General features: G+C 38.6%; 1 protein-coding gene across 1 annotated transcript in view; it reads left to right on the forward strand.

The window, feature by feature from the left end:
• ALG9 (ALG9 alpha-1,2-mannosyltransferase) overlaps positions 1-12,961 on the forward strand; it is a 95,426-nt gene that overhangs the window by 1,490 nt on the left and 80,975 nt on the right. Inside the window, exons 3-4 of the mRNA XM_080815855.1 lie at positions 1,277-1,411; positions 8,844-8,914. Coding sequence (XP_080671981.1) covers positions 1,277-1,411; positions 8,844-8,914 — 206 coding nt within the window. The remainder of the gene's footprint in view (positions 1-1,276; positions 1,412-8,843; positions 8,915-12,961) is intronic.

A 12,961-nucleotide genomic window follows, 5' to 3' on the forward strand; every position in this document is an offset into this window, starting at 1 on the left:
AAAAAGGTGTGATCTGTAACTTCTGTAAATTTGTTTTATTTTTTTTAAAAGATTTTATTTATTTATTTAACAGAGATCACAAATAGGCAGAGAGACAGGCAGAGAGAGAGAGGAGGAAGCAGACTCCCTGCTGAGCGGAGAGCCTGACTCAGGGCTCGATCCCAGGACCCTGAGATCATGACCCGAGCCGAAGGCAGCGGCATAACCCACTGAGCCACCCAGGTGCCCCTGTAAATTTATTTTAAATCAAAATAATACCTTGAGATTATTTTTAAAGTTAACAACTACTACAAAACTTAAAGGAAAAATTGTTCTACTTCTCATATCCAAATCCTAGTCCCTAGAGGTGATTACTTTCTTTTTCTTTCTTTTAACTTTATTTTATTTTTTCAGTGTTCCAAGATCCATTGTTTATGCATCACACCCAGTGCTCCATGCAATACGTGCCCTCCTTAATAGCTACCACCAGGCTCACCCAACCCCCCACCACCTCCCCTCCAAAACCCTCAGTTTGTTTCTCAGAGTCCACAGTCTCTCATGGTTCGGAGGTGACTACTTTCTTTCAACCTTTTTGGTTCTTTTTTTCTGATTGCTAAAATAAAATGTTATTAAATGGTACACTTGTACTGCTATTTCGTGATTTATACATATATATGTATATATATGTGTATAAACATTATATATATATATATGTTTGCTGACTTCCTATTAAAGGGAATTCAGAGGTGAAATATTCTGATCCCATTTTGCATTAAAAAATGCTTAACCTAGGTAGTTTAAGGAAAATGCTAAGGTGTAGAGTTTCTCTGGGCTAATGAGTATTTTATTTACTTGAGAGGGAGAATGAGTGGTTGGGGGAGGAGAGAGAAAAGAGAAAAAGAGAGAGAGAAGCAGACTCTCTGCTAAGCAGGAAGCCTGATTCAGGCTCCTGATCCCAGGACCAGGAGGTTTATGATCTGCACCAAAGGTAGATGTTTAACTGACTGAGCCACCCAGGTATCCCCTGGCTAATGAGTATTTAAAAAAAAAATAAGTAGAGGGTAAAATTCAAACTTTTGACATTGACCAAACAATAATCTTGGAGAAATTATAATGTCCTAATATTAGTCAGTATTGGATCATTTTGATTCTTATCTATTAATTGCAAATCTTGTTGAGAATTTCAGCATTTCTGTGTACCTTTGTCTTAGTAATATTTTTGCTTGGAAACTTCACCTGTATTCACTTAGCAAGGATTTTTGGCCAATTTAACCCTGAATCTGTTTTTTATTTTCAGACACACTACCTCATTTATGGGAAGGGGTTTCAGACTTGGGAATATTCCCCAGTTTATGCGATTCGCTCCTATGCTTACCTGTTGCTTCATGCCTGGCCAGCTGCATTTCATGCAAGAATTCTTCAGACTAATAAGGTAAGGGCAGGCAACCTGGAAGCAATTAGAGATAAGAGATAAGTCTCTGGAACAGTTTTCAGAAAAGGACAAAACAGATTTGTAGGTAGGAGAGGACTTTTTGAAGAGTAATCATTTGTTCATTTAACAAACATTAATGGGGCAACTTCGTAAAAATTTAATTCCAGGATACTTAACATATGGTGTTACATTAGTTTCAGGTGTACAATATAGGGGTTCAACAATGCTATATATTACTATGTGCTCATCAAGTTAAGTGTGTTTTTAATTCCCACCACCTATTTCATCCATTCCTGCATCCCCGTCCCTTTGGTAACCATCAGTTTGTTTTCTGTAGTTGAGTCTGTTTTGTTTTCCTTTTTTTCTTTATTTTTGTTTGTTTCTTAAATTCCATATATTCCGAATATGAGTGAAATCATACGGTATTTGCATGTTTGCAAATGGCAAGATTTCTTTTTTGTGGCCAAATAATATTCCATTGTATGTATATACCACCTCTATTCATCTATCGATGGACCTTGGGCTGCTTCCATAATTTGGCTATTGTAAACAATGCTGCAGTAAACACAGAGGTGCATATATCCTTTCAGTTTAGTGTTCTTGTTTTCATTGGGTAAATACCCAGTAGTGCAATTACTGGATCCTGTGGTAGTTATATTTTTAATTTTTTGAAGAAACTTCCAGGTTTTTCAGTGGCTGCTCCAGCTTGCACCAACCAGTGCACATGAGTTCCTTTTACTCCACATCCGGACCAACACTTGTTTCTTGTGATTTTGACCATTCTGACAGATGTGAGGTGATACCTCATTGTGGTTTTCATTGGTGTTTCCCTGATGAGTGATGTTGAGCATCTTTTCATGTGTGTGTTGGCCCTATGTATGACCTCTTTGGAGAAAGGTCTATTCATGTCTTCTGTCCATTTGTTTTTAAAGATTTATTTTAGAGAGCACATACAGGAGGAGGGGCAGAGGGAGAGGGGGAGAGAATCCCGAAGCCGACTCCCAGCTGAACTAGGATTCCAGTGCAGGGCTTGATCCCAGGACTTTGAGATCATAACCCGAGCTGAAATCAAGAGTTGGCTGCTTGACCAACTGAGCCACCCAGGTGCCCCGACCTTGCCCATTTTTTAAATTGGATTGGTTTTTTTCCTTTGTGTTGAATTGTAGATTTTTTTTTTTTAAAGATTTTATTTATTTATTTGACAGACAGAGATCACAAGTAGGCAGAGAGGCAGGCAGAGAGAGAGGAGGAAGCAGGCTCCCCGCTGAGCAGAGAGCCCGATGAAGGGCTCAATCCCAGGACCCTGGAATCATGACCTGAGCTGAAGGCAGAGGCTTTAACCCACTGAGCCACCCAGGTGCCCCGAATTGTATAAGTTTTTTTATATACTTTGGATATAAACTAATGGGCAAAATTTTGTCTGGTAGGCACTTTGAGTGCTTTGGATGTAACAGTGGCCAAATCCCTGCCCTCATGAATTTATAGGTTAGTGGGGAAGATGAATATTGAACAAGTAATTATAAATGCAGTGGGTCTTACGGAGGAAAAGTACAGTGTGCAATAAGACAGCCTATTAGGAGATCTTAATTTTAACAGTGCTGAAGGATAATTAGGAGTTAATGGAGACCTAACCTGATTACCCTTTAGAAATTTGACTGTAGTGGGTCTTGGCATGGATATCAATGGGTTTATGCTGTTTGGAATTTACTAACCTTCTTGAATCTTTAGGCTTATGTCTTTTGCCAAATTTGGGAAGATTTTGGCTGTTATTTTTCTGAGTACTTTGTCATCTCTGCCCTGTTTCTCTTCTCCTGAGATTCCAATGATATCAATGTTAGATGTTTAATTATAGTCCCACAGATCTCTGAGGCCGTATTTTTAAAATATTTTCTCTGTGTTGATTGAGCAATTTCTAATCTTCTAGTTCACTGATTATTTCCTCTGTCCCTTCCATTCTGCTCTTGAGTCTATCTGTTGAGCTTTTATCTTGATTGTTGTATTTTTTCAGTCTTAAAATTTCCATTTGGTTTTTCTTTATATATTCTGTTGCTTTACTGCAACTTTGTATTTCGTGTTTCCAGTGTGTTCTTAATTGCTCATTGAAGCATTTTTACAATGGCTCCTTTAAAAGTTTGTCAGATAATTCTAACTTTTGTCTCATCTTGTTGGTATCTGCTGATTGGCTATTTTCATTCAGTTTGAGATTTTCCAGGTATTTTTCAGTTGAAATGTGGACATTTGTGGGATTTTGAGACTCTGGATATTATTCATGGGCCCAGCATGCTTCCTTGGCATCTTTGGGTCTTATTGAAGCCTTCTGTTTTGTTGGGCTAGCAGGAGAAAGGAGGGTGTTCTCCACCTTTGTTACTGCCAGGTGGGGGTACACGTTGAGGTTCCTCACTTGGCCTTCACTCCTGTGGGCAGGGTAAGGGTACTTCATTACTGCTAGGGTGGGGTGAGGAGGTGAAGTCCAGAATTATCCAGGTGGTCTCCACTGACAGTCCTGGCTTCCTACTGGACCTTTGATGGCATGGGTGGGAGTTAGGCTATTTTTTTTTTTTTTTCTTCTTTCTGGAGTGCTTTGCTGGAATAGAGTGGTTATTGTCTGAAGGTTTTCTGTCTTGTTAGACTACCCCTTTCTTGGCCTTTTGGCAAGATTGGCCAGGCTTTGGTTGGTGTTTGTGCTCATTGGCATTTCTAGCTGCCAACTTTAGTTCTAAGTCTGGAATAGAGAAGGCGAAAGAAAACCCAGGGAACTTACCGTTATGTTTTTCCTCTGGTCTTAAAGTCCCTAGGCAGTCTGCTGCTTTCTCTCTACCTTGAATTGTCACAGGTTTACTTCACCTATAATGTCCAGAGTTGTTGGTTTTACAGAGCAGGAGGAAAAGGGAAAAGTATGGCTAATCCATCTTCCATGAAGCAGAAGTCCCTGATGAGAGAACTAGAGGGTGAGTAGGAGTCATCTAGGTAAAGGAAGGATGGGGATGAGGGAAGAAAGCCACGAGGCTGGGAAGAGGGCCAGTATGGCCTTGTTGTATAAATAGGCTTGATGCTTGGAAGAGACAGTGAGTGGTGGAGTGGGTTTTGTGATACTGAAAGGTAGGAGGAGGCCAGATTTATACAACACCTGGTAGGTTCTAGTAAGCAGTTAGACTTCTATACCCCCCAGGGCTTTCTGAAGCCATCCAGAGGTTTTAGACAGAGGAGAGACATGATTGCGTATGCATTTTAGACTGATAAGAAAGATAGCACCTTAGAAAGTGATAGAACTCTGTCTTTCCCTTCCCTACCTAATAGTTAATTTCTGGTTTTTAGAACTTAGCAGAGGAGAGGTGTACAGGAGAGGTCTTAGTAGAGAAATGACCATATGCAATGCTTAAGCCTTTTGTGTCCTCTTGGGTACCCACTGTCACTTCCAGTTTGACATGTTCAGCAGAATCCTTCATCTCCTATCACTCTTCTCTTACGTCAACTACATGGGCAGGAAGCAGAACAGGAATGAAGATTTCCCTTGTTCTTCCGTACAGTCTTCTTCCTGGTAAGTTCTACCAATGGAAGCCAGTAGGAAGCCACTTGATAAGGAGGAATTAGAGTTATCGAGTCCCAGTCCCAGCATCATCATGCCCAGTAGAGAGGGTGGATTATTGCTAAAAGAGCGTCTGGTAATAATCGGCACCCCTAGTGATGGTTTCCAACTTCTTGCCACCTTAAACAAGAATACCTTGGTTTTATCTCCCTATGGATCTGGTTTTCAGTTTCTCAGAATTATATATTCAGTGGGATCTGTGTGTGGTTTCTCTGAAGGATATATTCAGTGGGATGTGTGTTCATGTAGAGAGGGTACTTAATTTGTATTGCCAGATTCCTCCCAGAGTGGCTATATCCAACTTTACACTTCTGCAACAATGTTCCATATTTCAGCCACCTCACATCTCCTGAGCACTTGATATTCTGACTTGCTAATTTTTGCGGTTCTCATGTATGTGAAATGTTTCTCATTTTAATTGCCCTTCCTTGGTTACTTGTGAGGTGCAACATTTTTATTTGTCATTCATTCGTTCTTTTCTATGATTTACCTATTCACATTGTTTGGCTGATTTTCAACTGATTTTTCTGGGTTTCTCTTCTGATTTGTAGAAGTTCTCAGTAGTAACCCCTTGTAGGTTTTAGATACTAGAAATCTTTTAGGCTGTCACTGCTGTGTTTTGTCTGTGGGCCCTTTGTTGAACAGAAATCTTTAATTTTGTTAAAGTCAAGCCAATTAGTTTTTCACTTAATGGTTGGTGGGTTTTGGGTCTTCCTAAAAGAAATCCTTCTTTACCACAGTTCACAAAGATGTTCTTAAGTATTTTCTTAGCTTTCTGGGTACATTGGTGGCTCAGTCAGTTGGGTGTCTGCCTTTGGCTCAGGTCATGATTTTGGAGTTCTGGGATCAAGTCCTGCATTGAGCTCCCTGCTTGGCGGGAAGGCTGCTTCTCCCTCTACCCTTTACCCTGCTTGTGCTCTCTTGCTCTTTCTCTCTCTCAAATTATAAAAATGAAATATTTTATTTTTTTAAGATTTTATTCATTTATTTGACAGACCGATCACAAGTAAGCAGAGAGGCAGGCAGAGAGAGAGGAGAAAGCAGGCTTCCTGCTGAGCAGAGAGCCCAATGTGGGGCTCGATCCCAGGACCTTGGGATCATGACCTGAGCCGAAGGCAGAGGCTTTAACCCACTAAGCCACCCAGGCACCCCCCCAAAAAAAGATATTTTTAAAAAGTATTTTCTTAGCTTTATAATTTTACCTGTCACATATAAGGCTTTAATACCTTTGAATATTTTAAAGAATTTTATTGGTAAGTAATCTCTATTTTAAGATTTTATTTATTTATGACAGATAGAGAGGAAACACAAGCACAGGGGAGCTGGAGAGGGAGAAGCAGGCTTCCCGCTGATCAGGGAGCCCGATACGGGGCTCTATCCCAGGACACTGGGATCATGACCTGAGCTGAAGACCGATGCTCCATGACTGAGCCACCCAGGCACCCCTTGAATTATTTTTTATAAATTGTAGAAAGATGCAGCTTTATTTCTTGTGATATAGTGAACTGGATTTCTCAGTACCATCTGCTAAATAACCCATCCTTTCTCTTCTGATTTGTAATACCTTATCTATCATACAGTTATTCCCACATGTATGGGTCTGTTTATGTCCTCTTTATCTAGGTCATTGGTCAGATTGTTAGTACCATATTTTTATTATGGCTTTGTAGTGTGTGTTAATAATCTGGTTGATAAATTTTCCACTTTGTCCATTTTAAAAGTTGTATTTTAAAAATCATTTCACATTTGCCCTTCCCCCAAATTCTGTTTTTTTTTTCTTTATTGGAATCCCATTGAATTATATATTAATATGAAAATCAGTATTTTTATAGGTTTGTCATTCTATCCTTAAGATGATGTATTTATCTAATTAGTCAGGTTTTCCTGTATCCTTTAATAAAATTTGTAAATGTACCCATTTCAGTCTTATCAAGTTTTGGGAAGCTTAATGCCTACATTCTTCATACTTTTTTGTTGCTGTTATGAAAGGAATCTTGTTTTGCTGATTTTTTTTTTTTTTTTGGTGGTCATTGCTGATAGGAATACAACTGATTTTTGTTTTTTAATCTTAATCTAAATCTCGCTAAATTTCCTTATTAGTGTCACTGGTGTATCAGGTATATCTTGGATTGTCTTCCATCTGTGTAGATAGAGTTTGGTTTCTTCCATTCCTTATCCCTCCTGTTTTCTTGTGTCCTTTTGCACTGACCAACATTTCTAGTTACATGTTGCATTGTTAATTGTTGTTGGGGCATTGTTGTCCGGTCCAAATACAATTCTTACATTAATTAAGGTTAATTCTTAGGTATTTTTAAAAAGATTTTATTTTCAATGGGGTGCCTAGGTGGCTCAGTCGTTAAGCGTCTGTCTTCTGCTCGGGTCCTGGGATCAAGCCCGCTGTCAGGCTTCCTGCTCAGCGGGAGGCCTGCTTTTCCCTCTCCCACTCCCCCTGCTTGTGTTCCCTCTCTCGCTGTGTCTCTGTCAAATAAATAAAATCTTTTTTTTTAAAGATTTTATTTATTTATTTCACAGAGAGAACACAAGTAGGCAGAGAGGCAGGCAGAGAGAGAGGGGAAGCAGGCTCGCTGCTGAGCAGAGATCCTAATGCGGAGCTCGATCCCAGAACCCTGAGACTATGACCTGAGCCGAAGGTAGAGGCTTAACCCACTGAGCCACCCAGGTGCCCCCAAATAAATAAAATCTTTAACTTTTTTTAAGATTTTATTTTTAAGTAATCTCTACACCCAGTGTGGGGCTCGAACTTACAACCCCAAGACCAAGAGACACAGGCTCTTCTGACTGAACCAGCCAGGTGCCCCTAATTTTTAACTTTCCAAATGTTTTATACTTAATTAGATGAGGGGTCCTTACATGTATAGATACTTTGTACTAAAATTACCTGAATTTCTGGCAGCATCTAGAATAGTGCTCAGTGTATATTAGGCTTTCAGTATGTTTTTATTGAAGTAATGAATGAATCTGGCATTTAATGGGTTGTTTTATTGAGCTCTCTTTGGAATATTTTGTTTATGGTGTTGAAAATGTGAAGTATTCCTAAGTTACATGCAGTAATCTTAATCATGATATATATTTAAGTAGTGCTTACGTTCTGAAGTATTCAATGCTCTTAAATATACCAGTGCACTATAGTATGAAAACTATTAAATATAACCCCTGTTATTTTTTAAGTTGATGTTCTTAATTATGAAATTAATTGCATTACATGTGTCTGGGAGACAGGAGGGAAGGTATACACCTAAGTCCCGGTAGCCTGATACAGCCACCTTAACCATTTTACTACATTTCTTTTCAGTCATCTCCTATGCTTCTGATTTCCAAAGCTATAATTCTGATGTGTAAAATAATATATTGTGTATTTTTACCTAGTATTGAGTAACTATCTGTCATTATCAATATATTATGGTTGTTTAGGTAATGTTTATTGAATGTATGAGTTTTATATGAATTTTTCCACTGTTGCTGTAATTGTGAATTTTAAGATCTGTGTAATAGTCCATGAAATACATATGCATAATTGATTGAGCCATTTCCCCATCATTGGATGTTTAATTTTTTTAAGCAGTTTTTTCCTAATGTAATACTGCCGCACTTACCATTTTCATGAGTATAACTAACCTTCCCTGCTTAGTCTGAGTTACTTCTGCGAGCTGGTCTTGTAGAAATAGATGTACTTGGTCTAGGGGTAGGAATATATGTATGGTCTTCGATACATGCTGCTCAAAAGGATTATGCCAATTCAGTGTTATAAATGACAAATGGAAGTGGTTTCATCTTTAAGAGTTTTGTTTCTGTGACTTCTGTTTTCTTGTCCTGGGTTTCTTTCAGATTCTTGTCTTCTACTTTTTACGATGTCTCCTGGCTTTTGTGAGCTGTATCTGTGAACTTTACTTTTACAAGTGAGTATAAAACTTTGCTTCTAAAAGTGCTATGATGGAAGCCCAATATAGCATAAGATTTTTTTTTCTGATCATAAGCAGTGTTTGTAATAAACACTTCCTCCTAGCTCCTAATACTGTATTTGAGGTAGGACTTAAGGGGTGACTGGGTGGCTCAGTTGTTAAGTGTCTGCCTTTGGCTCGGGCCCTGGTCCCAGGGTCCTGGGATCGAGCCCTGTATTGGGCTCCCTACTCAGCAGGAAGCCTGCTTCTCCTTCTCTGACTCCCCCTGCTTGTGTTCCCTATCTGGCTGTGTCTCTCTGTCAAATAAAAAAAAATAAAAAATCTTTAAAAAAAAAAAAAAAAGTAGGACTTAAATTTTTTTCTTGCTCTATTGACATATAATTGAAATAATACTGTGTGAATTTAAGATGTACAGCATGAATATTTGATAAATGCATATGTCATAAAGTACCACAGTAATGTTAGTTAACACATCCATCACTTCCCACTTTGTGTGTGGCGAGAACATTTTAAGATTTACTCTATTAGCAACTTTCAAGTACATTAATATTGTATTGTTAACTATAGTCACCATGCTGTATACTGGATCCCTCAGAACTTACTCATCTTCTAACTGGAAGTTTGTGTGCTTTGGCCACCATCTCCTAATCGTCTGTCTCCTCCCTACCCTCTGCTTCCCCAGCCCCTGGCAACGACCATTCTATTCTGTTTCTGCAAGGTTGGCTTTTTTTAGATTCCACATGTGAGATGATACAGGATTTGTCTTTCACTGTCTGACATTTCACTTAGCATGAGGCGTCAAGGTCCATCCACGTGTTGCAAGTGGTAGATTTCCTTTTTAAATTTATGACTGAATAATATTCAGCTGTACATGTATACCACATTTTCTTTATCCATTCATTCATAGGTGGACATTTGGGTTGTTTCTCTGTCTTGGCTATTATGAATAGTACTGCAGTAAGCATGGGCCTACAGCTATCCCTTTGAGAGAGTGATTTCACGTCCTTAGGATGTATACCCTGAAGTAGGATTGCTGGATTATATGGTAATTATATTTTTAATTTGTTGAGGAAAGAAGTGGGACTTGGTGTTTTGAAACACCGTTGGAGGGGACAACTTTTAATTATGACTTTCCTTGCTGAGGTGCGTTAAGTTCCGTATCTTCACGTAAAGTTAATATATGGGTAACTAGTGTTTCATGTGGTAGGATTTAGTAGAGCCTTAATTTTGGTTGCAAGATACAGAATCATTTACCTCTTCCCCTTGAGCTTAGGTGATAGGAAATTATTCCCGTTGTGGGACTGACTGCTCTTACTTGCACCCAGTACGTTGTCTTTCACCAAGTACCTATCGGTTGATTAAATATTAGTGGAAGTATTAAGCATTTAAGTGTTGCAGTAATAAAAGCCACTTTTTTAAACATGCAACCTAACATGTTAATAATGCTTTAAAAGGTATTTAGACATAATGATTATTAAAAATATCCCCACTAGAAAACAGTTAAAAATGTCAGACACAGAAATTCTTTGGCCTTGACTCTGGGTGGCACAGAGAAGGAAGCAAGCTAGCGCTGTCTTTAAGGGTTGTAACCATATATTAGTCTTCACATTGGTTAAGGACTGAATGAACATCGCCTTACATGATCCCCCGAAATCCCAAGTTGAGAATTTATTTAAATCGTTCTGGGTTGGTAGTGCCAGTAGTTATCTTGCAAAAGCAAAAGGGGAAGTTTCTCCAGAGAAATGGATCTTTAACCCAAGTGTCAAAGAATTACTACAAATAAAGTTCTAGTGAACAAGAAATTATAATAAAAATCTCAAAATAATTACAAAGTACAGAAGCGAACAAGTTGTTGTACATGAGAGAACAACAGCAATAATAACAGAAAGCTGACCTGGAAGACTTCGTTGATTAGGGATTACTAAAATAAGAACATAAGTATATTTGATATTTCTAAATAAAAAAGGAATTTGAAAACATGAATAAGAAACAAGAACCTAAATAATCCATAGAGTGAAAAGGAAGTTAGAGAATGGAAGGAAATATTTACAAACCATAATCTGAAAAGAGGTTCAATTCCAAAATACGTAAGGAACTCCTATAACTCAATACCAAAAAACCCCATTAATCTGATTAAAAATGGACTAAGAACTTCAATAGACACTTCTTTAAAGATGCTGTACACTTAGCCAGCAGGTATTTGAAAAGATATACAGTGTCACTCTATTTCAGGGAAATGCAAATCAAAATCGCAGTGAGCTATAACTTTATACTTGTTAGAATGGCTATTATAAAACCCCCGCCCAAACGGCAAGTCGGTGTTGGCAAGTATGTAGGATTGGAACCTTTGCGCCCTGTTGGTGGGAATGCCAAATGGTATAGCCACTGTACAAAATTGTATGGAGGTTCCTCAAAAAACTAAAAATAGAACTACCATATGATCCAGCAATCAACTTCTGGGTATTTATCTAAAAGAATTAAAACAGGATCTTGAAGAGGTATCTGCATGTCCCTGTTCTTTGTAACATTTTTTACATTAATCAAGATTGGAAACAACTTTAGTGTCTATTGACCGATAAATGGGGGGAAATGTGGTATATGCCTAGAAGGGAATATTCAGTCTTAAAAAAGAAGGAAATCCTGCAGTGTGTGACAACATGCACGAACCTTGAGGATGTTGTGCTAAGTGAGCTACCCAGTTACAGATGGACAACCACCACTGATTCTACCTATGGGACTCAAATAGTCAGACTCATGGAAGCAAAGCACAGGCTGGCGATTGTCAGGCTGGGTAGAGGGGGAAATGGGAAGTTGCTAATCAGTGGGTATAAAATTTCAGTTGTGTTAGATGAATAAGTTGAGAGAGCTATCGTACGGCATTGTGCAGATAAGAGTACTGTATCGTATGCTTAAAAATCTGTTAAGGTAGACCCCCTGATTACCTGTTCTTACTACAATACAATAAAGAAGATAAAAGAAAAATAAGGAATGAGACTATGAAGATAAGCCAGCAGATCTGAGAAAGAACCACACAGAACTTCTAGGAATGAAAGTAGAATTGGTATTTAACACGCAGTGGTTAATTTGAATGGCTAGACACTAACAAACTAGAAGATTGATCTGAAGAGCTCAGTAGGAATGAAGTACAGAGTGACAGAAAGGAAATAGAAGGGAAATATAAAGATGTTAAACCCGTATTGACAGATTCAGTCAGATTCTAGGAGATGATAGAGTGGGGAGAGACAGTATTTAGGGAAGTAATACCTAGGAATTTCCACAATTGACGAAAAAAAAGATGCTAATTCATAGATTCCGGGAGCCTAACATATCCTGAGCTGGATAAATAAGGAATTAGTGAACCACGTAGAACACCAAGGGCAAAGAAGATCTTAAAAGTTGACAGAACTAATAGAATAGCTACGAAGGGATGTTAGATTGACAGAAGCCTTCTCAAAAGCCAGAAGATAAAAAAACTTCAAAGTACTCAGAAAATGATTGTCATCCTAAAATTGTGTACTCAGCTAAGCCATCTTTTAAGACCAGGAGCTTAGTAAGGCTTTTCAGACAACAACAACAACAAAATAACAACAAAAACCAGGGAATTTGCCATTAACAGATTCTCCCTAAACGAACTTACGAAGGATATACTTAGGAAGAAGCAAAATTCAGAAAGCAGCTCTGAGATGCGCTGAGGAGCCTGAGCCAGCCGACAGTTAACCTGCACAAATGTCTGCACAAATGTGGACTAAATGAAGCGGTAATCATTCCTAAGAATGTAAATGGGGTTAAAAACCTCCAAGAATGAAGTAGAGGAGACTGTCATCCCTTGGGTTTGAGAAGTGGACTTAGACAACTTCTTATTAACCCTTCGTGTGTCTCCTCGCCTTTTTGTCTTGTAACTACTATTTATTGAGCAGTTCTGTTCCAGACAGTCTTCTGAGTACTTTCCCATGCATTGTCCTCACAGAAGTGTGACCAAGTAGGCATTCTCATTATCCTCACTTGGCGGGTGAGGATTCTGACACAGGGATTTTTGTCACCAGA

Source organism: Martes martes, assembly GCF_963455335.1.
Source record: "Martes martes genome assembly, chromosome: 10".
Taxonomy (NCBI): domain Eukaryota; kingdom Metazoa; phylum Chordata; class Mammalia; order Carnivora; family Mustelidae; genus Martes; species Martes martes.